We start from the raw sequence: 26697 nt of genomic DNA, 5'->3' as shown, positions 1-26697 counted from the left end.
GTACCAGATCAGAATTAGATACCGTATCGCCCCAAAGTTGAGAGCGGCCGTTAAGATGTTTATCTTTTAATGAGGGAATTGTTACAGGCCGGCGGGGGGGAGGAAGATAAATATATATAGAAAGATGTGTGTGTATTTGCGTGCGTCCACGCAGGCTAGGTGGTATCGATTGTGGGACGGGGATAAGGGCCTCTAGGTGTTTAGCTCAATGTCTCCACTCCATGACCCTGTGCAAAGAGGTTGTTTTTGTGTACTGGCTCCTTGGGTGGGGAAGGCTATTCTTTAAAAGAGAAATGTATGAAATGTAAGTTGTATTTGAGAAATGTTGCGCAAATAAGTAAAACATGTTTCTCCTGTTCAGATACCGGTCATGAATTCAACAATTCTCATTTCAATTGGTAATTTACTGCAACTGTTTTTTTGCGTCGTTTTCTTCTGTAAATGGTTATTCCAGCGAGTGTGCGCCACTGTTTAAAGATTACGGTGTGTACAAATCACATAGCAGCACTTGTTTGAAATGTGGTGGCGGTAAAAAAAATAATTATACTTGGTAAACGTAATCTCAACTGAGGTGCTAAACTGTAATGCTGATATTCTCTCTCACTGACTGGGATTTCATCTGTGATTTCTCTAAACGCACAAAATGCTGGTCCAGAATTTTTTTGACAGTCGGTGAACAAAGTGGGGGAAGGCAAAGGGTTTCCCATAGGCTATTTTGGTTTGGGTGGGCATAACGATTTCTTATGAAAACCCAAATTGAAGCATTTTAACTAACTAAATGTGTTTGTAAAGACATTTCAACATTAGACGCTGTTTTGTCCTGTGACCTTACTCTCAAAATTGTAGTTACTAATGACGTAAGGTAGGGCTACCATATAAAATCCATAACTCAAAACAAGTCATTTAAAAACATTGGCCCTCAATGCATACAACACACAAAAAATAGCTTTGGTTTCTAAGCTGTTTTCCTTATGTCTGTTATATTTCTAAGTTGTACCCATGTTTATCTTGATGGGAACACGAGGCTTAAAAGGATGTTGCTAGGAATGTATTTTCTCGCAGCCACGAATTTCAAGTCGCAAAAACTGAAAGGAGAAAACGTCAAGATGGCTTTGTCCTTCGTCGTGGAGATGCCATGTATGGAGATCATTGCGACACGTCTCATATCCCAACGCTAGGTTAACCGAATAAAGCAGCTGCAATAGATATGTCATTGTCCAAGGGTGGAATATGTGCCAAGGAAAAGGTCAAATAAGACACGGGTATGATAAAATAAACATAAAAAATTAAGGGTTGTGAATGGGAAGTACAAAAAAACAAACACTGAATCATTTCAAGACCCTTGTTCTAATTAATAATTGTTCTTTAGACCAAGTGGAAATGTATTCTTACATTTGTTAATGATATATTTAATGAAGTCTAATTAGATTAAGTATTCACCAATGGTTTATAATTTGTATTGTCATCAATAGGCCTATGTGTCCTATATAACATTTATTCTGAACACACCCACTCTCCCTTTAGGCGAGTACAGGCTAAGTGTTCTTCGGCTGATAGGGAAAGGGTATTGAACTATAACATGCGGTGAATACTGTGGTGCAAAGTGAGGTATTAAGTTTTAATGAAGCTACATTAAAGTAAGTGATTACTTTATGGATAAAAGTAACTGACACCTAGTACCTTTAAAATGGGAGTATAACATGTTCGCCACTACTACACTATAGATGTAACCACACACATTTCCTCAAAAGAATACTTAACTTAAATACACGGGTAGGATTTTGGCCATGAATAGGTTTTATATAAAATGTGTCACAGAGGCTACAGAAGCAACATTATGTGTATAGAAAAATAATATACAGTAAGGGAAAAATAGTTGAATCATATCTTTTCTATTTGGAGTAGATGCTTGAGTCAGCAAATGAAATGATAAAAGGCACTACATGTACAATATTCCAGTTTGTTTTAAGAAATTAAAACAGAAAACAAGTGTCAATCAGATAAAAGGAGAAACGCCAGGTCCATTGTGTTCATTGAGAGGCAAGCCAGTGCAGATTTTACAAGAGAACAAATAAAACAGAAGTCACAAACAGGCCATCCAAAAGAACATTTTACCAACAACCTGCTTTTCGTTTAAAGTTGACAAACTAACAGCATGTGTTGTATTTCAGCAAAAACGAGCGGCAGTTCTTTGTACATACTTATTTACTGCAACATGTTCCAGAGATCCAAGGGACACCAGTGTGTTGTGGCAGTTATTAACGTGGTCTTCCTTTGTTCCTAGTGAACAGTTAAATAACAGCTAAAACAAAGAATTTAACGACTCCAGCACAAGTATGTAACAGGGCAATGCAATGGACAAAAAAGGCCTTACAGACTTACAATCCCTACAAAGAGTTGAATTCATATCTACCTGTTTCTATTAAATCTTGATGCATCCAGAAACGATATATATACACACACACACACACACACACACACACAATAAGCAGAATTGGCAGACATTTCTATAGGAGTCGAAATGTTACAAACGCAGTGTCTGATTGGCTCACCTTGACGTGCGACCCAATCAGAAATGGCAAATCCATAGCCTGTATTTGCAGCGTTCCTTGAATCTGAGTTTAGTGCACGGTTATCCTCTGAAGGAGAAGACCGTGCAAATCTATCATAGATCCTCCATAGCAGAGCAAGGCCTCTGTGGCCACTGGAGGTGCTGGAATGATTTACAGTAAAAAGCACTCTCTTATTTTGCAAGAAATATCTACAAAAAATAAATTCATCGCATTTCGGAATGACAAACCAATGCAAAATGCTGCCATTTGGGAGTGTATAGGCCAAACCGTGCAGAGAGTGAAACACGTTTGAGAAATATTCACATACAGACACACATAAGGCTTCCTTATCAGCTCGAACAACAGAGTCAATGAACAGTGTGGAATGCAATTTAAAGCTTGAGCAGGCAAAAACGTAAGTACAGGAGTAAAAACTGAATTTGGCCTGAAAGAAAGATTAAGAACATGATTTTTTCCCCCATTTAGTTATGGTGTAGTTATAACCTAGTTATACATGCAGACAGTCTCTAGAAGGGTTTTCAAATAAGTAGACAATTATTTGGCTTGTGTTTGAAAACAACAGACAAAAAGATAAGTGTTAGTAAATCCTATCGGAATATTTGTCTTATTTAAGCATGCATAAGCAGTCGATTTCTGGTAATGAACACACTCTTCAATTTGACATCAATGATTAAACCGCGCCCACAGGCTTGAAGTCCCTCCCCATGACAACATTATCCCAAAGTGTGTGTGATGGCAGCTTCAATACTAGTAACAAGGCATGACCACATTTCTTGAAGAATACCTATGAACTCGAGCACATTTAAGAGTTGGATTTGAAACGAGAGTTTCTGTACCGACCTCAGCATTTTAAAAGAAGTGATTCACCATATTGATGTAACACCGGTTTACTCTACATCAGAGTAGCCAACATCCGCGGAGCATGGGTTTCCCCACTAGACGGCAGCAAAGGTTAGATATGTCTATGTGTCCGGTGTGTAGTTACTGCTGCTCTTGAAGTACCTCAAATCGATGCTAAGTGCTCTCATCACAGAAATGGACAGACAATTAAGAGTATGATTTCCAAATAAATTTAACAAATCCTGGTGCTGCTCACGGCTGCATGCATGAAAATATCATTCATCGGATGCTATGACCGACACCGTTGCCCCGCCTTGGGCTGAGAGCTAATCAGATGTCAAGAGAAGGAAAAAGGCGGTAACTAAGCATATGACTTTGTGATTGGATGGTTAGGTTAAGCCATAGCCTTAACATTATCATCTTTCCAACAGAAAAACAGCCGTTTAACAGCCATTAATCCAGTCGTAAAAAGAGACCTCCCCGGGAATTTTTCATTAAATCGCTTGCAATGAGAAACCTTGCGTTTCAAGACATTTGGTTATTGCAAAAGCAAATGTTGTCCAAAGCCGATGACATGCTATCTATTTGCACTATTGAGTTTGTTTGTTTTTGTTGTTTTTACAGGCTTTTCAATTGCTTCATCACAATTAAACACAATACATTAAAATCACATAGTGGCGTGTATCGGTTGAGGAGTAGCCCACTCTTCCCACCCTAACCTCCCTCCTAAACCTCTAAAGTAAAACTGCGTCGATACATTACCCTTATTGAATAGTCCCCCCCCCCCCCCCCCCTCCAAATCGCGATGATGGGGGGGGGACATCTGCTCCTTGCTTTCATGCTGTTATTGTGATGTTTTGTAGCCACAGTATCCGTTCAATCTATTGTCTTTTGGTCCATTTGGTGTTTTGTTATATTTGTCTAGTTTTTCCGAATATCAGCGTAGACGACGGGCTCCAGCTTGTGGAATGAGTTGGGGCTGTTGATGCTGGAGTGATCCAACTGTGCATATATCACCGGGCCCTGCCAACAGAGAAGGAAGGCAGAAGTTGGACTGGCAGAATGGAATCAGCGCAAACAAATATACACAAGATTTAATTAGTGTTACCGTCGTTTTCATGTTGTTGATTGTTTTGTCCTTTTTTTCTGTGCGTGTCCAAATTCTTAAAATACAAATCCTATTATAATCCCAAAATGCGTGACAGTAGTTCACTACCCTCCCAACCCCACTGCCCCAATCAGCGTTCCTTAGATGATGAATGTTTTCCTGGACAATGTCGCCACCTTGTGGTGGCGTATCACCTTGCTGTTGCAGCGCTAACCTTACGTTTCAGCCGTTGGAGAGAGAGCGAGAGCGAGAGCGAGAGAGAGAGCAAGAGAGAGCAAGAGAGAGCGAGAGAGAGAGAGAGCAGGCGAGAGCGCAATCTATACTCCTACCCAGAGTGCTAATCCACTTTTTAGTCCGCCGAGTCAAACCACAGGGGACCAACCTAAAGCCGAGCCTGGCGACGGAGGCCGTCTTAATGTGCTCAGATCGACTGCCCGTCACCAGGCCCAATCACATTTGCAACAGCCTACCGCAGACCGATAAGAGGATGGGCTCCCCTGAGGTTTGATGTCAGAACGAGGCCTGGCCCTCTCTGGGGTGCTGTGGTGGTTCGGGCCTCCTGTGAGGCGCCGGTGTGTCTCTGGTGGGCTCTGGGCTCCTACCTGCACAGGGCCTGAGGGCCGGCCGCCCACCGAGCCCGCCAGGCTGGACTCCACCTTCTTTCGGGGCCGCGGCGTGGGAGAAGTCGTGCTCTCCACAGACGTGCATCTAGGTTAGGGTTTTGGGTGGTGGTGGTGGTTGTTTGGATAGTGGTGGTTGTTGTTGTCGTTTTGGGTGGAGGTGTTTATTATTTTGGGTGGTGGTTGTTGTTGATTTGGGTGGTGGTGAGTGGTCAGGGAGGTGGATGTTTTTTTGTAATGTTGTCGCACAATGTCGACGTGGCGTCGGCAGTTGGAGAGCACAAAGTGGCAGGAAGACAAAGAAAAACAAGAAAGGGACAAACAAATGGGAGACAGAAAATAATAATAATGAGCGATAGGCATGTATGTACGAAGGGTGACAGCCCATAGTGAGCAGACAAACATACTGGGAGGAGCGGAAGCCAACAGGCAAAAGGGGCACTTTGTAACACTTAAGACAAATTGCCTTTGCCTTGGTGTCCACGATAGACAATAATGCACCTTCCAACGCTCTGGCAATGTATCATAGCAGTTAAGGAATTGGAAGGATTCACCAACAGCATCATGAATAAATTATCTTAAATAACCGCATCTGTAATCAATTGGAACCATATCTATAAAATAACTGTGCTCCACTTTTAAAAGCATTAAACTGAGCTAACTCGAGTATAGTTAAGGTTGTAACTCAAGGTTGAGAGACACAACTAATAACACACCAATAATAACTAATAGCCAGTTGTGTAATAGTACAGAACTGATTGTGTGCTGTACTGTTACTATGGCCGGTCAAATACCCAAAACAACATTCCAAAGTCATTTGGTCGTTTTCATGCTATTATGCATGAGGAATACGCCAAGCTTGTTGTTGCTATCTTCTGAATCATACAGTATGAGAAGCCCACTTCCTTTGCGGTTGCACAACCCATTAAGCATAAGTCTTGATCTGAATGGTCTCATAGAAAAAAAAAAAACACACACACACACACACACACACACACACACACACACACACACACACACACACACACACACACACACACACACACACACACACACACACACACACACACACACACACACACACACACACACACACACACACACACACACACACACACACACGAATTATTAGCTAAAGGTAAACTAACATACTGTTAATGTCATTGTTTTCTAATTAGGGCAAACAGCCATGGTCACGTGTGGCCGTTTCCTAACACGTTGGCAGCTTGCCGATAAGGAACAGTGACTCCTGTGCACATGGAAGAGGAGGAGCCTCAGAAACGCGGGCAAACGTCTGGTCATGAAAGGACACGGGGAAATGACCGTTGGGGGTTAGTTCAAGAATGGCTGATGTAGTGACAAGTGCAGTGTTTCCCACTGGATTTTGAGCCATGGATGGAAGCATTTGCTTCGGCAGGGGGTTTCAAAATGTATTTAAACAAAGCAGGGAAACACTGGCCTGTCACAGTGGGTTTGGAAGAGAAGAAAACCAGACAGGTTGTATGAGTAGAAAATGAAAAAAGAAAAAACGCTTTAGTAGTAGACATGCTGCAGCACGGTGTATGCGTGTACGCCGTGGGAAAGTGGGGGCGGGGGTGTTGCCGTTCAAAGCGCTGTGTGTTTCGAAAGTGATGTTACCAAGACAACCGCTAATAGAGATGGCGTCTAACCCTCAGTGGAGCGTATAGTTAGTCGTTAACCCCTTTCTACACCGTTTCTAAATCGCCACTTCGCCACCTTGTTAAACCTTTCTGCAAGCGGTAGAGAGCGCCACGCGGCCCGCTACGCACACACTTGGGTAGAGAGGTTCAGCGTGGAAAGGTATCTTTTTACCCAAATCAATTAAACCTTGACAGAGCACCGAAGAGATTACTCCATTAACCCAAACTTTCATGCAGGCAGGGTAAACGGTTTGTCTGCTGTGTTACGGGAGGATTTGGTTAGGACAAGCCAGAAACACAGGCAGTAAAAGAGAAAAGAGTCCCCCAAACAGGTTCCCCTGTAGTCGCCCGAGGACCATCGTTGACTTGAAGTACAGGAGCCGAGAGGGTTAACTGAGGAGGTCCAAAATTAACCGGAATCCACAGAGTGAGAATAGCCTCCTCGGCCTTTGCCAGAGACACATGAGCAAACCCTCCGCCCCGGAGAGCAGTACACTTGAAGGTGGTATTAGGTGTGTAGGACACAGCAGAGACACCAAGGCAATTGGCTAGGACATCCACCAAACGAACATCCTCTCAGAAATCGGATTACATTTGCAAGTGTGTGTGTGTGTGTGTGTGTGTCTGTGCTGTAATGGCAAAACGTAGAGGAAGCAGGGCCTACCCTTCGTAATCATGTCGCGATTGATGCCTCCTTATGATGAGGTAGGTAACCACGGCGATTAGGACGATCCCGATGACAGCGCCGCAAACCGCCCCAACGATGACCGCGGTGCTGTCTGGCGGGAGGGATTCTGGAAATGACACACACACACACACACACACACACACACACACACACACACACACACACACACACACACACACACACACACACACACACACACACACACACACACACACACACACACACACACGATTGAGGGAAAATTGTGTCCAGCAAATACTTACAAATGATCTCTAGAATGCCGACATATTACAAGATACCATTTCATGGACACCAAAAAACTGAAACACACATAGCAAAAAAAACAGGTGCTTTCAGGTTCACCTCTGGGGACGACCCTGAGCTCGGTGCGGCCTGGCGTGCCCGCCACATCGGGGGGGTTCTTGACGTCGCAGAAGTAGGTTCCGTTGTCACTGAACTTGGCGTTTAGCAGCTGTATGGAGGCGTCCTTCTTGTTGAGGTCGCCAATGAACTGCAGCCTGTCCTTGAAGGCAGCCACCGGGTAATTTATTCCGTTGCTGAAGAACGTAATCTGCATGGTTTGAAAGAGGGCATCGGGATTTACAGTCGATTCCATGAAAAGGGTCCATCTTTTATTTACCAAATTTTACCCAAATTCCCGGTATCGGCACAGAATCAGATTTTAATGATGACCTACTGTATATATTGTATTTGTGTTTAGGTTAACAGCACGTCTTCAAAAAAAGGACAACAAAAGGGCATGACCCAGCCCAATGTTATGAGTTTGTTTTAGGCTAGTAGTACAATCTCTGTGGATGAGCGCTATGATGAGCTATGTTGTGTACAAACTGCATCACACACCGTGGCGTTATACTGCAACTGGCCAAAACATAGGGTTTTACACCTGTTTCGTCTAAATGAATGGTCTTAGTTTAGTAACGGTAACAAAACGGCACAGACGTACTATGTCGAAGCTTATGTAATGCATACTAAAGGGTCTTAGGTTCACTGCCCCTTTGACTCTATGCAGATTGGCCAGTGGGTGCCGCTTACTGTCGACGTCTGGTCAGAGCCCAGCTGCCGGATGTGCCAATGCACCGTGGCTCCACTGCTGACCACCTCATTGGACTTGAAGGTACACGTCAGGACGCCCGTGGTGCCGTTCTCCACGATCACCTCGGCGGCCGTCTTTATGTCCACGGCTAATGTGGGCCGCGTGCCTGGGTCGACAAGGGAAGGAAACAAAAAAAAAAAAGTATATGGTAACTGCAGGTTGCCTGGTTGAGGTCCGTTCAGGGGCTGTTCTTGGTCTAGCCTCGGCCCGGCCTTAAATAAGAATTATGAATTATGACCACGGGATCGGATAGTTTGTGTTTATGTGTAGGTGGGAATAATAAGAAGGTTCTTATTTCTACGTCTTGTAAAGGCAAGCCTCACAAGACGTGACCGGTGTGTCACATGGAAACATCTAACTGTATGGTCATGTAAACATAGTCATAGCCTACGTCAGCGCTAGTCGAGGATTTGTTCTTGTCATGTCTGCTTTTTATTAGGCTTTTTGGACATTGGAACTGGATTCCTGCCTTTCACAGCTGGACTTTTTGGTCCAGCTGGGCATTTCTGGGGTTGTCTGTAATGCAGACCTAGAACGGCTGCTTTTCAATACCCCCGAAGAAAAGAAAAAGGCACGGGTCAACATGTTGACTGATCAGAATTGAAACAAAGACAACTTGTAAAGGCTGTAGATATTGTTAGTGGGGCGGGAATCTATGAAAACGAATGAGGGTGAATCATGTTTTAAATTGTGCAACACCTTACATAACAGCTGGGGGAAGAAATACTATCAAGGATGTTGAAATATGGAGTCATGCAAGTAAAGACGACCATAGAGGTTAATGTCATGGGAATGCACTCCACAAGGAAGTTGTGGTCTAATGGAACCGTACGTTGCACGGTACCATTAGACCACAAATTCCTTGATGTACTGACCACTGAACAAGTTTCTGATTAAATAAAGCTATCATATTCAAAGACAGAACACTCTGGAGAAGGTGTGTCTATTTGTCCTACTCATTGGGCTTTCACTCATTTATAGTCAGACTTTTAAATCTTTTGTCACATGTTGTAAAGCACATAACAACGACCTATGATTTTTCTTCAGTTACTCATCTTTGTCATGTGTTGCTTTGTATAGTTGCAGAGCAAAACAAAAAAATACCTGGGATAGTTCCAAGAGGAACAGTCACAAGCAAACTCCTCCCTACTCTTTCCTCAATTCTGGTTTGACAGTGAAGAAAATGTTGAGAAGACCGTTGGATTTTCTGCAAGTGCAAACTTGTGTAACATTATTGTTGTGTGGCAACAACGAAAGTAATGTAGTCTTGACTGTGCTAAGAAAGGTGTTCCTCTTTGCACAAGAAATTATATTTTCTGTTGGACACCTGGTTTAGTGCCGTTGGTTCAGCCTACTCACTTAAAATGTTGAGGAGTAACAGTTGGCCACTTCTAATCCTTCTTGGTAACAGAACATTTACACCGCACTATCTTGTACTTATTTAATTATATGTGCTGCTCATCATTCAATCGCATTAGCAGATGAAATAGGATGGAGATCAAAAAGCACACATTCATCCAAACCGGTTAAACCTTAGTCAGGGTCATCAGGGGAGGAGCCTATCTCAGTTGACATAGGGAGTGCAGGGAAACGCCCAAGATGAGCATCACTTCATTGCACACAAACAAATATAACAGACACACTTGTATCCATGAATAATTATATCAGCAAATAACAAAAAGACAACAAAATTAATAAATTGTGCACTATAATTGATACTGCAAAATGTTACCATAAATGGAGAGCTGTGAATGCTTTGTTTGATTCAACTGCATAAAGCGTACGTCCGAATAAATATCCCGTCAATCTATAACCGTGCAGGAGCGCATCGAGAGCATTGATGACAATGGAAAGCAAAGAATGGATCAACAGTACACCTACCCCTCAACCATAACCGGAAACAAACCTTCCATAGCTAAAATATTTATATGTTGAATATGACTGCTCCTCTGAAGTATAAATCGTATGTGCTTAAGTCAGGAAAGGCTTTGTCACTTTGTATACGAACAACTGATTTTGCAGGACTATGAAGGGAAGACCACGACAGCAGATGGTTGCACAGGATTGATCCTATTCTGTGCACATCCTGTTGGTTATTGCACTGGGAGAAAATACACAGCCCTAGTTTCCCTCGTTGCTCTTATCGTTAGTGGCTGGCTTCATAAAAACACATGCCACATATGACCTGCTACAAGTGACTCGAATTGGAAGCAGGATTGCTGTGTTACAAAATGATCCCGAGTTATTATTCAAGGGCTTGTCCACCACCGTTATTACATAATACCGTGATCAATGTTATAATGAATGTTGACACATTTCCCTGGCCATAGGATGGTGAATGGATGACGATGTGTACCTCTGCTGTGTGCTGGCGGGGGGTTATCACCCAGCCTTTTGTTTTGGTTGCTGATGGCTAGCTACGTTACCAGAGCTAGCGTTAGCCTTCAGCTATCTGAAAATCTGGAGTCACAGACGACCTAATGTTACATCCTTTTGGGATAACCATAGAGAATGGGCGTTCACTCGGTTGAATCCGTAAAATAGCGTCTTGTTTTGCCTTATCGACAACGCTGCCCGTTTGCTACTGAGTTTATCAAGCCGTTGACCATTGGAAAAAAGCAAGATAACGTGTACGTTGCCTGGCTCACCGAAGATCCGACATGATACCTCATGAAACATTACTTGGATTATAGACTCGATTGCGGGCACTACTTACCGAACACTGCACACAACGTAAGTCCACTAACTAGAATGCCATTCCAAATGGCATTTAACCATTTTGGCTCCATAATTTTGTAAACACGGATAGCTCCACCACCCTCTTCTTTTTCTTTATATTCCTCTTGCCAGCAATCCCAAGTCAGGTCCTTCCTTCTTCTTATGACTTTAGCCTCATGACTGCGTTTAACTAATGCTGCCCTCTAGAGGTTCATTGGACGAGTGGCAGCACCTTGCAACCAACAGCGACCCCCGACAGTGGCAGCGTCATGTGCCAGCCCAAATTAGGGACGCCACGCCTTCTTTATAGGTCCATGCGACACGCCCTTTCCACCGATTACGTCATAGTATAACTAGAAAATGCATTTCCTGCAAAAAATGCGGTGAGTGCTGTAGTGCGGTTGAAAATATTTTTTAATAAAGCCACATAGATTAAGACATAAAGAAACGTTAAATGGCTTAAATCAAGTCAAGGGATTTGAACAAAATTTCAAAAGTCTAAATGGAGTAAACAATGTAAACATGCACACAATTTAAATGTCAGAATGGGCAGACGGCTTCAGTGGCGAAGTCACGCCTCTTCCGGTAGAGCTCATGGGACCTATGAGATCGAAAAATATGAATAGGTGTCAATGGTGAGAAAATAATTATTTTCTGGTCCCAGTCTTTATATGCCCTGGATTACACATATGTTGTTTGTGGATTTAAATGATAATTTTTCATGCAAAGAAAACTAAAATTTTTCGTGAAGAAGTTTGATAATTTTAGGTTTTATGTGAGGCCGCTTTGTGAACTACAGCTCTTCGCTGCTCTCGACGCATATGATATACGTCACCACACCCGCACTTGGAACTCGGCACAGAGATGGCACATATAGATGGCACATAACTAAAACTCTCCACATGCCCGACTTATAATGGTTTTCACCTCTTTCTATGCTTTTATCCTCGCCTTGAAAAAAAGTGGTAAAGTGGAGCAGAGAGATCGCCATCTCTGTGCCGAGTTCCAAGTGCGGGTGTGGTGAGGAATATATCATATGCGTCGAGAGCAGCGAAGAACTGTAGTTCACAAAGCGGCCTCACATAAAACCTAAAATTATCAAACTTCTTCAGGAAAATTTTTAGTTTTCTTTGCATGAAAAATTATCATTTAAATCCACAAACAACATATGTGTAATCCAGGGCATATAAAGACTGGGAGAAGAAAATAATTATTTTCTCTCCATTGACACCCATTCATATTTTTCGATCTCACAGGTCCCATGAGCTCTACCGGAAGGGGCGTGACTTCGCCACTCGGACCAATATGTAGAATATGACGGTTTGAAACTAAAACTGTGATTCTGAAGAAAGTTTAAATTGATATTGAAATTCCGTTTGACTCCCATTTTATAAAAAGATAATATTTTCAAAGTAGAATATCTTAAAAAGTATAAAATATTTTAAAATTTGAAAACAAGCACGCGATTCCAAGCAATTTTAAAATTTGAATGGAGACTCTAGGTGAAAAATTGAGGAAGGAGATAGGTCCCAAAGTTTGTAGAGAATAATAAAGAAAGAAAGAATAAAACTTATGAAGAACGATAGTTGAGCGCTGCATGCAGCACTCACCTGATCAATGTATAATGTAGGCCTAAATCCCATAGACTTACTCAAAAAATCTTGAAAGTTGGTGCAAATTGTATTGAATGATTGATTACTGAACAGGTTTCAAAGTGGTTATAGATCAGTGTTCTGCTGTTTGTTATCATAGTAGCCTAAATAAGATGCATATAGCCTATTTAAAATTATAATAATACAATAAAAGTATTACCTGCCTCTAACATATTTAAACATAGCAGCACGTCCGGGGTGGATATGTATTTTGTTCATTTTTGGCCTATTACTATAGTTGCCTAACATTTCACTAAACCCAGTCAATATTATTCAGTCTCTTTTTGCATTCTTGTATGGAAGACGCTAATGTTAGATGACTCAAACAACCTGTAGCCATGACAACAAAGTGGGACCTTGACGCCATGACGATAGACTCTGGCTCTATAATGCCGGGATATCCTCTGAATCTGACGTCAGGCGACTCAATCAGAGTTACCACGACTGACATGGTCATTCTAACCACAAACCACATGAATCATATCACATAATGCACGCATTGTTAATTCACTGCACACTAATGTTATTCTAGTGGTGCAAACATGCAACAATTTGACTTTATCTTTAAAATATATTTGCCCCATGCCAGGATATATGAATATGCCAATCAAGCACGTCCATATAAGCCTCTAAATCTCTAAGCAAAACCAATAGACTTTCCATTAATTCATAATACAATCTGTAGCTCATTTTTCTTGAGTATGAGAGAAGGAAAACATTTTATTGTAATAAAGGTCATTTGAGATATAATTGTTTTGTAGCTACTTCCTCCCTGATAGGATTGGTCTCAGCCTCACTTGAGTAGTTGTGTGGGTCAATGTCAGTGTCAAATCTCAACACTGAAAGTACAATGTAAAATATGATTATTTATTTTGTTGTGTAGTATGGTTTATCCAATGTCCTTATTGGTGCCTCATCTCATTTCAGTTTGACTAAATCAATTGTTTTTGATCAACAATGTACCATTCATTACATTTTATATCAGAATCTATTTTATTTAGTAGGCCTATGGGTATTTATTTTCCTCAAACCATTTTTTATAGATTATTTTAATCAATCTCTCTTAATTGCTCTGAATATGGCTAAATAAAGAATTCAAACACTTTCTAACTTCGTGAAATAAAGTGTTGGGGGAGTGGCCGTGGTGTGGTGGCTGTTCGCGTATCGCCTAGGCTGAGGATGCTGAATTGTAGCGTTATCCTGGTTTACCCAACGCATTTTCCGGTCCAATAGTTCCTAATGAGCTTAGTACTCCAGTCAACAGTCCCAGGAGCAAGAGGAATAACAAATGGAAAGATAACCACAGCATTGACAAGGATTATTAATATGTCACGTTGTGACAAAGAATGTGACAGCATTATCCGTAACCTGTAACGGATATCCCTCCCTGGCTCTCTCTCGCCTCTAAACCCATGCAACTGAAAGTCCCGCCCTCTCGCTAGTCAGAAGAGCCGATTTGGAGCATCCCTGTTCGGGTGCGTTTTGTTGTGGGGCGAGAACGCCTGGGAACGAGGCGAAGTAAGCATCGTTCGTCTGGCCTATATTCCTGCTCTCAATCCTCGACAGTACACCTGGGAAGTAACTGCTGGTTAGAGTAAATGTAATAAAGCGTTTATGACGAGAGGACGAAGCATAAGTGGCTCATGTCCCGCTCTTCGACCACCGTGTCTGGGATGATGCCCAACAGACTAGTCCGGTGCCTGGCAGGTGCTTATGGCTGTCAGTGGAAGCGGTACCGGGGGACTCGCATGCAGCAAGGGGATTGTTGTTGCAACAAGGTAGGCTATGCACGGTTACAGCAACTACCCGCACTAAGTCCTTCATAATTCCGTTATCTGTCCTGTTTTACAAAAAATCCGAAGAATTCCAAGCTATACCGTGGGTACGACCATTGTAACTTAAGTAACTTAACTTAAGTAAACGGATTTTGACGATGAGAAGACAAACGTTATTTTCTTCTTGTTTGTGTGTGCAGTTGGAAGGGGCAAGCTTTGCTCTACTTCTAACAGCCTTCTGCTTGACCCTGGTGTTCCTGTACTTTTGGAGCCAAGCACAGAACGACTACAATGATTTTGACTGGTGGGTTAAGGCTAAAATACCTAACACAACCTAAAGCATCCGGGACACCCTTCACATGAACAATAGGCCCTGTTGTTCCACAGCCAAGCCACTTTCGGCAAACAATAATATGGCTACAAACTAATCATTTGGGCATTTTAGGTGTAGGCTTCTTTACAGCAAACGGCGTGACAGTAACTATAAAAAAAAATATTGTTGAAAGGAGGTGCTTTAAAATGTCGCTGTCAATTGTCAAATGACACACAAAGTAGGATGATAAGCAAATTGCGGCCCCGGAGCTGCCACTAATGACCATATATCTAATGGTTCATTACACATTTTTTGGCACTTTTGCAGAACAATGAGTTACCTAAATAATCAGAATAATGTACAGTAGGCTACTGTACTGTTCTTTTTCACGCAAAATCAACGTTCAGTAAATGCGTTATGAAATACTAAAAGATATGTGATGCACTTACACAAACACACACACACACACACACACACACACACACACACACACACACACACACACACACACACACACACACACACACACAAACACAAACACAAACACAAACTCAAACACATACGTATGGAGGAGCACGAATCTCTGTAAAATGATCTGCTTCCAGTCTGCGCTCCTCCTCGTCTCCCTCTATAATTAATACTGAGGTTGTGTACGTGTGTTTATTTGCTTGTGTGTGTAGGTTTAACTTTATGAACCTGGGCTTCTGGGTCCCGTGGTCCGTGGTGCTGCTGGTCGTCGCCGCGTCCTTCTTCACGTACACGGCTGTGCTTATGGTATAAGTCAGAAAAAAGGACAAGATCTGTTATTTGTATTTAATTACTTTAAAAGATCTTTGCTGCATTAGTAGTTAACAAAATACATTTCAAAATAAAAGTGTGTGTTTGCGCCACGGAAGCGGCATACCATACCTGGGTCATTCCCTGTATCGTGTAAAAAAGAGGTCACATCAGGTCATGTGAGAAGTTGTGTTAAGCATGTGATCTGGGAACGTCGCTCAATGCCAAGCACAAATAGATGAAATGTTCCATTGTTTGTAATTGTTCATTCAATCATTTTGGATTCGCCCTGGATACATTCTTGTTACGGTGACTGCGACTGGAGGCCTGGACTCTCCTTTTGGTTATCCTGCCCAGCCCCCCATCAGTGATTTAAAATGTTTAACCTGTATATATGTATGTATGTATGTCAATCATGGAACCCATTGCACGCCTGACCATCCCTGGAAGATGGAATTCCCTCACTCTGCGTTCCTTCTCAAGATTTCTTCCTTGCTTATAAAGGGAGTTTTTTCTTGCCCTCTTGGGGCCTAAAGTCAGGGGGTGTCATAACCTTTTGGCCTGTTAAGCCCTTTGAGACTGTACCTGTGATTAAGGGCTATACAAACACAATTGAATTGAATTGAATACAATAATTAATTTGATCTATTTTTGAGAGAAAGGCAAAGCAGCTCCATCAAGCTATCGCTGTGTTATTGACTCTGTCTTGTTCTTTGTCTGTGTGTTTGTGTGTGCTTTTCATCATATCCTTCCTCACAGCTGCTTGCAGTGTGTTTGCTATCTGAGGGCCAAAAACTCTACTTACACTGGAGTCACAAGGTAACTGCTGCCAAATCCTAGTATTGTCTTTGGACGGACTCATTCAAGGTCTTCCTGTGTTTTCACTCCCGAGAACTGTATGGGGAGTGAGCATGTGGTTCTACTGTGTGACCAATGAGAGGAATCCCACAGTAGGGAGGGACACCTCCTCCCAGTCATGGTTTATCTTGAAATCATAGAAAAATAAAACTAAGTTCAACCCAAATTATACAAAAAGCGTTTAATCCTATGGAACCCAATGTGTTGGTTTTTGTAAAACCTTAAGGACTTTCACGAATGCTCAACGCATTAATTTCAACTCGTACGCGGATGTTCCCCCATGTTCCTCACAAGAGTGAAGAGTTGTCAAGAGAAGGAGAGCAGAAAAGAGCAAGATTTACGATACAAAGTGTTCCCCCCTGAACAAATCAGGAAAGCAATGCCCTGATTGGTCTGAAATAAGCTCTAAAATCCTCTAACCTTATCTAATTTCTCATCCAATAGCAGGCACGCAGTCAACCAGAACAGATATTTAACAGTTTATTTCACTCACTCACTGGATGTTAAGGCATTTCTCACAAAGGACACACTGAAATCTTACCTACCTACCTTTCCAAAATAAAATATTGAATTAGAAATAAAATAAAATAGTGAAATTACGATCAGACATGTGCTGGGAATATTCTAGTTTTTAGGCAATCTGTCAATCTACTCTCATCTCATGTTTACGGTCGGCTTTTTCCCTGCAGATTGGAATTGGGGTGAGCCTAGTGTTCTCTGTGGGTGCTATCGCCGTATTGACCGGCCTGTGGGGCGATGAGTGGGAGACACTTGTGCTCTCTTTCCAGGTGACACCTAAACCTTGATATCGCCTTACCTGTAAAGGCCCCCCTAACCCACACACACACACACACACACACACACACACACACACACACACACACACACACACACACACACACACACACACACACACACACACACACACACACACACACACACTCCTATTCAATGTTTTACCCTTGGCTGGACTGTTCACTGGAGTCAGCTTGCTCATGCCTAGGCATCCAGACCAGAGCATCTTCCACAGGTTACGCCAAACCTGCCTTTTCAGTTCCACAAGGAGATAAACACTTTGTTCTGTGGATTTTCTGCATTATTGCAGTCAAGTGCAGCAAGTTAATCAATCAATCCATTATTAACATAAAGTCATGATTCCTAACGGATGGTCCTCTGTGAAGTTGTAAATACACCTGAACTCCTGCTCTGTTTCTTTCCTGAACTCCGGATATACGTCCCCACCCCGAACAGGTGACTGCACCTTATTTGCACGTGGGGGGCGTTCTGTTGGCCACGGCCCTGGGCTGGCCAGTCGCTTTGCATTTCTTTTGCATGAACAGCAGAGGTGAGGCAATTGTTTCTCTGCTGCAACTTCATCCTGTATCCATAATCCATGCTGTTGGGTGAATTAAACACAAACAATTAGTGTTGAATGTTGGATGAATTGAATGTTTCCTTTACTGCTAGTAAATTCAAGAGGCCACTTTATAAATGATCCTTGCGCTTAGAGATAGCTCGCTTCCTCTCTCCAATTACAAGGAGTTAAGTAAGTCAGCATCTACATTGCCACTGTAGCCACAGAATTGGATACTGAGGCCATGCAAGTCTCCAGACTTCCTTATCATGTAGATTCCTTTGGCCAATTCATAACCCCACAATGGCCAAGCCACAACCCTCTCTCCCGTTTCCGTATACAAAACAATGTTCACCCATTGTCTCTCTGACGATATTTGGTTAATGCACTCAGTCGGTTTTCCCCCTGCTCATGCTCCGTCAACTCAAATACTTTGCTGTCAGGAAAGGTCCTACAACAAGATATCATTTTGATGTTCTACTTTGACTCTGTTGTGTGTGTGTGTGTGTGTCCTCGTACCTCTGCTCCAGTCAGACGGGCCCTGGTCCTGGCCCTGTACCTGGGGGGTCTGGTGGCTCTTTACCTGTCTCCCTTGGGGATGTACTCCCCCTGCATCATGGAGAAGGGCACCCTGGGACCTGCTCCAGGCCTCATCGGCCACAGAGGCACGCCCATGGTGAGCTAGTGAACCCAATTTGCTTGTGTTTCTAGCCTCTGGCCCTTTGCAAGGTGAGGAGAAAAAGGACACATGCTTCTGATGAATATACCTTCCTACATTTACTACTTAAATTATCATCAGGATCATTGCAGACGATCCGGTTATATTTGCCAGCTCAGCAGAGAAACTTCAGAGCTTACTCTCCATCTACGACAACACCTTTAAACTGTACGGAATGCAAATATCATATGATATGACTGAAATTGTGGTATTTAATGTTGATCGGAAAAATGCTCCTAGTCGGAGTGACAGAAGAAAGAATAATGACCCAAAATGACAAGTCAAAGGTGACCTAGACTAGAGTTTCAAGGTCACTAACGATACCCATCCCAATACCTAACTTTTGCTACCTACATCTTAAGTATGTAGGTCATGTATGTAGACTGGACAATAGCGAACTACAGAAACAGGTTATATTTGACCTGAGGACACCAAGAACGATTTTGAGAGGATGGACATGGATGTTCAGCAGGCCAGGAGAATGATGATGAAGAGAACACAGAGAGAGCACTACTTGAACCACAGATTCAAGAAGGAGCGCCCCGAGGCCAGTACTGCGGCTAACGAGAATATATGATGATGACGATGATGAGGAAACTATCCAGGCCTTGCGTTTAGCTAGTGCTAGATAGTTTTACCCAAGAATATGGTATGCGTGGAATATACGGCATGTAGGGTATTTGTCTATGTCCTATATGTTCAGCGTTTGATTTTCCAACTACCACAACAGCTGGCTCCGGAAAACACGGCCATGTCCTTTGAGAAGGCGGTGGAGGCAGGAAGCCTGGGCCTGGAGGCAGACGTCACGATAAGGTGATTCATTTCGATGTAGTGGCTTGTCTCTGCGATGTGGTTACACGCTGTTCCGAAGCTAATTTCTGTGAATTTTTTATTCATTACATGCGTGTCACCATGGAGCAGGTAGGGGTAGGCCATTTGCTTAAGCTCCATTTGCCCCTCAGCCTCAAGCCAAATTTAAGGTCCTCCTTTCTGTTCAGCTGTGTGTGTGTGTGTGTGTGTGTGTGTGTGTGTGTGTGTGTGTGTGTGTGTGTGTGTGTGTGTGTGTGTGTGTGTGTGTGCGTGTGCGTGTGAATGCTGATGAAGAAAGAAAGAAAGAAAGAAAATTGAATTCCTGTCTACTCCTGCTCTAATATTCTTCAGCGATGTTTGATAAAAAAATACCTTTAAATTCAACCGGTTTAGACCCATGTCTGGCTACACAAGTCGTGCATGCATCTTGGATGGGTTGATCAAAGGGTTCCTCATGCTACCCTTCTCCCATCACCCCATCACAGCTACGACGGGGTGCCGTTCCTCATGCATGACGTCACTCTGCTGAGGACCACCAACGTCCGGGAGGTTTTCCCCGACCGCACGCACGCCCCCGCTGCCCTGTTCTCCTGGGCCGAGCTGGAGAGCCTCAACGCCGGAGCCTGGTTCCTCTCGGTCAGTCGCCCACTCCCCCCTCTCCGGGGGGGCCGATTAACCTCGGCACAACGGATGAATGGATTAAGTTTCAGAAGTCGTTGCAATGTTTTGAGAGTGGGTTAGAGACAATGTGGCCGTCCTCTGGTGTAGATAAATGCTGTCTTGCTAGTATGTTCATACTTTATCTTGCAATGCTTTCACTCTAATGGGTGTTAGGTTATCAGACCGAATGTACGTGAAAAATCGGTTCAGCTTTTTTGGAGGTGTTTCATAATTTTGAACCCCCATGAAGTCATGCTTTGTACTCTGCACAGAAACAAACAAGACAACACGTTCCCCTGTATGCTGGAATCAAAAGCAATTATAGTGTGCATCCAAAGGGACACAAAGGATCAGGGCATGAGCATGCCCTCGCTTCCACACTGTAAGGTCAGAGGTCAGCAGACAGTGGATTTCTACAGTGCCAATGCTAGATGCTGTTGATTTGTAACCTTTACAGGCACTTTATTGCAGTTTACGATACTGGCCGAGTTTGTCTTCTCTGTTCATAGTAAATGACGCGTCATACATCTAGGTCATTGGTTCTCAAAGTGCGGCCCGCAGAAACATTCCTGGCGGCCCGCAATGACGTACAGATGTAAGTAAAAAATATATAGATTTTATTTTTTTAAGTTATTATTTTACAAAAATATATAAATATAAAGAGAAAAGTCGACTCTCTCTAGCTTTCAATTAAATCCTGTTACATTTGTTAGTTTTAATCCGACTGTTCATTACTTTGAAAGGATGAACCTCAGTTTCGTGATTTAGACCTCACTTGACCTCACTCCCAGAGGTCCACGGTGCAATGTTTTTTTTCACCACTGGGATGCTGACGGCGTTTCCCGCCAGATTTTTTTTTCTTTGGCGGCCCTCAGTCAAATTTTGGGTTCCTAAATTGGCCCTCAGCTGTCCAAACTTTGAGAACCCCTGATCTAGGTGGACACAACCACTTATGATTTCAGAAGAGGCAGATTTCCCAAAAGGCTTGTAATGGCTAGTCACACTCACACCAGGTGGTATAATATGTCACCTTTAAGAAAACAAAGGTTGTGTCGCCCTTTCTTGTCGCAGCACAATCCTTTCGGCACGGTGGCGTCGCTGGGTGCGGCGGAGCGGGAGCGAGCGGGGAACCAGTCGGTGTGCAGCCTGCGGACCTTCCTGGAGCTGGCCGCAGCCCGGCGGGACACGCTGGTGATCTTTGACCTCTACCGACCGCCCAGAGGTCACCCGTACCGGGACAGCTGGATCCAGCGTACACTGGAGGTCATCCACAACGAGTCGTCCATACGGTCGCAGCAGGTGAGGGGGGTTGAAAGAACTAAAATGACATTCAAAACTTCAAAAAAATGCAAAGATAAAGTGAGAGAGGCCACACGAGGGATGTAACAAGCAGCAGAGATCAGTCTACTACAATAAAAAAAAGTTTATATTCCTGTTTCATTCATGCCGGTTATTGTCTATTTGAAGTATGTTTTTTAATCATAAATTAAACATGGGACCACACGAGAGGGTCAAAACGTGCGTATGTGTTTGTGTTTGTGTATCTTTCTGTATCAATGTGTGTATGTATGTGTATCTGTGTTTATGCGCGTGTGTGTATATGTGCATGTATGTGTGTGTGCGTACACGTGTGGCCCAGGTACTATGGCTGCCCCCGGACTTGCGGGCCGTGGTGCAGGAGATAGACCCTGAGCTCCAGCAGACGTCCAGCCGGCTCCCCCTAGAGGAGCTCCGGCGCAACCGCATCGTCAAAGCCAACCTGCACTACAGGGACATGTCCACCGAGCTCATCGGGTAAGCCCATGGCTGAAACCGATTATGATCGAGAGCCCATGGCTCGATAATAACCATCTCTGAGATTTACATATGAACAAAGATCAATCGACCCTTTCCTGCCCGCTACCACTTAGCAGCTACTGAGCACTGCTGGAGCAGCGAGATACCGTGACAAAAAAAAAAAAGAAGTGTAAAATGAAAACTGTCTGGCGCAGGGAGTATGCTGCGGCGAACATCACCACCAACCTCTACGTGATCACCCAGCCGTGGCTCTACTCCCTGGCCTGGTGCGCGGGCGTGCACTCGGTCACCACCAACGCCCCGCACATCCTCCGTGCACTGCACACACCGCTGTTCCTCATGGTGGGAAACACAGTGTGGGTGTGGGTGTATGTGTGTGTGTGTGTGTGTGTGTGTGTGCGTGCGTGCGTGCGTGTGCGTGCGTGCGTGCGTGTGTACTTAGTAGTTAACCTAATGGAATGAGATCATTTGTTTGGATGGGCTTTAAAGATATTAGACACTTTGAAAAAAACCTATTGGTGTGATGTTGGTTAGCCATCAGTAAATAGGGGGACATTGTGAAATGGCTTGTTATGGCTAAACAACATCGCTGCTGGTGGGCAAATAAGGGACCCCTAAATATGAATACATCGTCCGCCATACGAGTGAGTGAGAAAATGTTTTTGTTCTCACTCTCTCTCTCCCTCTCTCTCTCTCTCCTCTCTCTCTCTCTCTCTCTCTCTGTCTCTCGCCCGCTCTCTCTCTCCCCCTCTCTCTCTCTCTCGCCCCCTCTCCCCCCCTCTCTCTCTCGCCCTCTCTCTCTCTCTCCTTCTCTCAAGACTCCAGGCGAGTATAATGTGATGTGGATCCTGACTGATGTAGCTTCCTTCATACTGGTTCTTCTCCTCTTCTTCTTCCATTGGTGAGAGATCGACGCACTGGAAACAAGTGGTTTAGTTTAAAAGTAAACAAAGCAGATGGGAACAGATTTCCGGTGTCCTAAGCTCCTATCCATATAATAACATAATAATCTTAACCTCTTCGTCCCGAGAGGACCCGTATCCAGGCCACGCCCCTCCCCAAAGCAAAGCTGTCTTAAGGCATTTTAACACAACAGTCATGTAACACACCCCTATAACGATTAGATTCTCATCTCTTAGTCTATCATAACCATTGTTAACCCTAACCAGGGAAAGGTATAATTACTATTTGATTGATTTTCTTTACTCACAGGTGGCGCAAACAGAGTCTTGCCTGCAGTAAATCTGCCCTGGAGGAACCGGGCACCTACAGGAAGATCAGACCAGGTGACCCTCCAAGGGCCCCCAGAGGGCTTCTACACACGAGGCTCCCTGTAGCCAGAACCTGGACACTCATTCCTTCAGAATTCACCAGTTCTCATATCAGTATATTTCAATCTCTTTTTTTTGTTTATATGCTCTCCCTTGGAACAGAGATGGGTGACGTGTGGTCCGTCCCCACCATCCCTGCCCAGAGAGAGCAACGCATCGCACTGACTTCATCGCTCGACTGGCCAGTGCGAGGGAAGGAGTCCCCTGGCTGAACCCATACTCGCACTGCCAATGTTGGATGTGGACAGAACACAGCAGCCTCAGATTAGTTGCACGCAGCTGTAGGGATTTAGTTTCGCTCTTAAGGTTGGATATATTTCTTTAAGGAAAAATGCATTGAATCCCAGCTGAACATTTCTGGCTGTGATCCCCAAAGTCTGCCGCAGAACCGTTTAAAACCCGTATCTCAATAGATGAACTGGGAATTCAGGGACCACAATGGAAATCAGCTTTCGGGTTTTATTGGTTCATCCCTTAATATTTATCTATTTTAATGTATGACACAGAGTGCTGTTCATATTTTATATAAAAATGGTCAAAATATATCAATCAATCCCATTCGAAGAGCATCTGCTAAAATGGTAAAAAAAACTAGCAATATTAAATGATGTGAAATCATCGCATGGTGAAAACGGTTGACCCCCAGCCCTTTAAAGACCTAATTATAGACATTATATCGTGATGCCCACCGTTCACATTGTCTTTGATCCAAAGTGACTCGAGGCTCAGAACACCCGAAGCATACGATCAGGATCGCAGCAACTAGTGCCTGATTACCACGCCTCTAAAAAAACGAAAGAGACATAGGGAGTGATTCACTGAATAGGAATCAGAAAATCAGGGTGCATTAAAAATATGTCATTAGCCCTTTTGCTAAATCAACTATCAGAGAATGTAAAACAGCTGTTTTTTGTTGTTGTTTGAAGTTGAAGAAATCCTAAGATAATTGATGATTTATTCTAGAAAGCCCCTGGGAAACATCTGTTTGGATGATTTGATTGATGATTCTGGATTTGCTCTTTTTAGTACAGTTGGACAAATGGAGAGTATATTATATTATATATGATATACACCTTTTTTTTCTCATTAGAGTGCTCATACAAGCCACATGACATGACACAACATAAGAATATATCTTTCCATTCAACGAAGTATGTAGATATGCTATGTAAAGAAACACAAGCACAATATATTGCATATGAGATAAGCTTACAGAATGTATTCATAGTTAAGTATGTATGATATCATTTATATTCACTCTACTTAAATCGCACATGAAAAGAGTAAAATGCAATACTTAATGTGAATAGTTGTGGAATATGAATTTATTGGTTGCTTTATGTGCCACTGAATCACTCTGTATAATACAAGACTTATTTTGTCATGAGTAGCCATTTCCTAATTGTAAACTAACTCCCATCTCTCATTCTATCCATCTCTTTATCGCAATATCGCTCTATTTTGCAACCTATCTTTTTATAACTGTTGAACAACTTGAATGAGATGCGTTTATTGTAAAACACATTAGAATGATAGAACGTTTCTGGTCTAAATGCTATTCAATGCCTTAGATTTGGTCATACAACCAAGACACAAGTGAGTGTTTTAAACGCCTGAAACCTAGTTTTTTGGACAGTGTCACTATACATAACTGTATTTAGTTACGCACCTATAAATAAATATAATCATTGTCTAAATAATCATCTAGTACCATCTGGATTTTTCTATTTCAATGGGAAAAGAGTAACATGAATTAGTAATAGCATTGATAACTACGTATATATTTATGGCAAGGTGAAATAATTGTATTTAAAAAAAGCATCAACAACAAGATTCATGTAGATGTATGGTATTCTAAACTGCCAGTATTCCCACAAGAACATATCCAATTTATGTTAAAAGCTTGACATTTACAGAAAAACAACAACCTACAAACCCATCCAAGCAGATCGAGCATAATTCTACCTGGCTGAGTTGAACAGTCATTGTCATTAGCAACATGATGTTGCTAATGATGTCATACTCGCCTTGATGAGATAATGCCATTCGCATTGTAAGGCAAAGTAAGATACTGCCGCCACTGGCTCTGTTCCGTCAATATGAGTTACCGGACAAAGTGTTCTAGATTTAAATGAGCCAATTAATTGAGCGTCCTATGTAGTCAACACAAGCTTCTGATCTCAAAACGCAATGTTTTTGATATGTTTTTCACCATCAACCTAATCAGCACAGATGCATATCATAAGTAATACCCTTGGCCAGACCCCCTGTCACCTCATTTCAGTATGCTGGGTAGGTACATTGTGTTTAGATTATAAAGTCCAATGAAATAGGAAATCCCAAATTAACCTTCATCCCCAAAACTTCATTTTAAAAACATTGGGGGACCACTGATGGTTGCCAGCTTTGGTACTCAAACAAACGCTGTCATGTTTAACTCTCCATCAGTTCAACTCTCTGTCTGCTGTGACAAGGCAGCAAAGAGGCAGAGCGACCGGCCAGCCGCCCCCGCCCTGTAAAGCATCCCAGCATGCACCTCTCTTTATTGTGGTCCTTTACGGGAACGAAAAGATTCAAATGAAAGGCAGGAGGTGATTATCTTTCTTCTTCTACTTTTTTTGTTTTCAGACAGGACTCGCGTCTGCTGTGAAACTTTGCAGCAGCACAGTTACAAAAAAAAAACAGCCATCAAGATGTTGCTGTCGTCTCACTGAGCAGACACGCCATGTGTCCAGTGGGTCTCTGTGTGCGTGCCCCCCACGGTGCCCGAGGTTGGGATCGGGAAGGACGTAGTGATGACACCGGAGGCAGAGGCAGGACAGAGACGCCACAGAGCAGCGGGTAGATCGGGTGCTCCGCGCACATGATTCTACTTGCTGTTGCCACGGGAACTGTGCTGTTTGGTCATGGTTGTTAGCATCTGACTGATGTAAGAGGTCAGGAGGTCGTCCATCTTGTAGCCCTGGGAGAGAAAAAAATATGTTTGAAGAGTATCCGGCAGTCAGTGATATTTAGTCACCCTAAATATAAAACACTGTCAGGCACAATACATTTAATATCCTTCTATTGATAGGCCTGAATGATAAATCAGTTATGCGTCTGCATCCGTCTTGTTGCCGTAGGATGAGGCCATTGACAGCCAGCCCACGTATAATATAATATATGATATACATAATATATAAAGTAACATGTTACACGTGATTATACATGTCATGATATTCAATAGGATTTACCAGGGAGGTTTCACACAGTAACTTGCTGCCGCGGACCAGGTTGCCGATGGTGATGTGGAAGTAGGTGTTTCCACTGCTCCAGTTGGAGATCTTGGTG

At 43.0% G+C, this 26697-nt stretch overlaps 4 protein-coding genes across 9 annotated transcripts in view; 1 reads left to right on the top strand and 3 right to left on the bottom strand.

Moving 5' to 3' along the window:
- The window catches only part of LOC130385249 (glutamate receptor 4), a 1260456-nt gene that overhangs the window by 1044318 nt on the left and 189441 nt on the right, over window positions 1-26697 (bottom strand). The gene's annotated exons all lie outside the window — the stretch shown is intronic.
- mpzl1l (myelin protein zero-like 1 like) lies at window positions 2574-11534 on the bottom strand. The gene is made up of 6 exons (XM_056593760.1): window positions 11321-11534; window positions 8544-8710; window positions 7854-8061; window positions 7467-7596; window positions 5124-5229; window positions 2574-4436 (listed from the first exon to the last, which is right to left on the bottom strand). The coding sequence occupies exons 1-6, from the start codon at window positions 11391-11393 to the stop codon at window positions 4335-4337; spliced, it is 786 nt and encodes a 261-aa protein (XP_056449735.1). The 5' UTR covers window positions 11394-11534; the 3' UTR covers window positions 2574-4334.
- On the top strand, window positions 14173-25080 carry LOC130385265 (glycerophosphodiester phosphodiesterase domain-containing protein 5-like). Of its 4 annotated transcripts, none has more exons than XM_056593698.1 (15): window positions 14173-14752; window positions 14950-15053; window positions 15743-15836; window positions 16599-16658; window positions 17387-17398; window positions 17949-18042; window positions 18582-18727; window positions 19500-19582; window positions 20065-20215; window positions 21311-21538; window positions 21879-22033; window positions 22231-22378; window positions 22855-22937; window positions 23249-23322; window positions 23470-25080. In XM_056593698.1, exons 1-15 carry the CDS (start codon window positions 14618-14620, stop codon window positions 23577-23579), a joined length of 1677 nt encoding a protein of 558 aa, XP_056449673.1. In that variant the 5' UTR covers window positions 14173-14617; the 3' UTR covers window positions 23580-25080. The 4 variants fall into 4 exon arrangements, 3 of the variants coding, with proteins under 3 accessions (XP_056449673.1, XP_056449672.1, XP_056449670.1); XM_056593695.1 differs by having other exon boundaries at window positions 14174-14752; window positions 17387-17485; XR_008895982.1 differs by lacking the exon at window positions 23470-25080 and having other exon boundaries at window positions 17387-17485; window positions 22862-22937.
- The window catches only part of myo7ab (myosin VIIAb), a 36982-nt gene continuing 34960 nt past the window's right edge, over window positions 24676-26697 (bottom strand). For both annotated transcript variants that reach the window (XM_056593658.1, XM_056593659.1), the window contains exons 46-47: window positions 26601-26697; window positions 24676-26329 (exon numbers count right to left, since the gene is read on the bottom strand). The exon at window positions 26601-26697 is cut by the window's right edge and continues 23 nt beyond it. In XM_056593658.1, the coding sequence (XP_056449633.1) occupies window positions 26237-26329; window positions 26601-26697 (190 nt within the window). In that variant the 3' untranslated portion in view covers window positions 24676-26236. The remainder of the gene's footprint in view (window positions 26330-26600) is intronic.

This window comes from Gadus chalcogrammus, chromosome 7, assembly GCF_026213295.1.
Source record: "Gadus chalcogrammus isolate NIFS_2021 chromosome 7, NIFS_Gcha_1.0, whole genome shotgun sequence".
Lineage (NCBI taxonomy): Eukaryota > Metazoa > Chordata > Actinopteri > Gadiformes > Gadidae > Gadus > Gadus chalcogrammus.
Note: the sequence above shows the minus strand (reverse complement) of the source record. Positions and strands in the feature narration are given on the sequence as shown.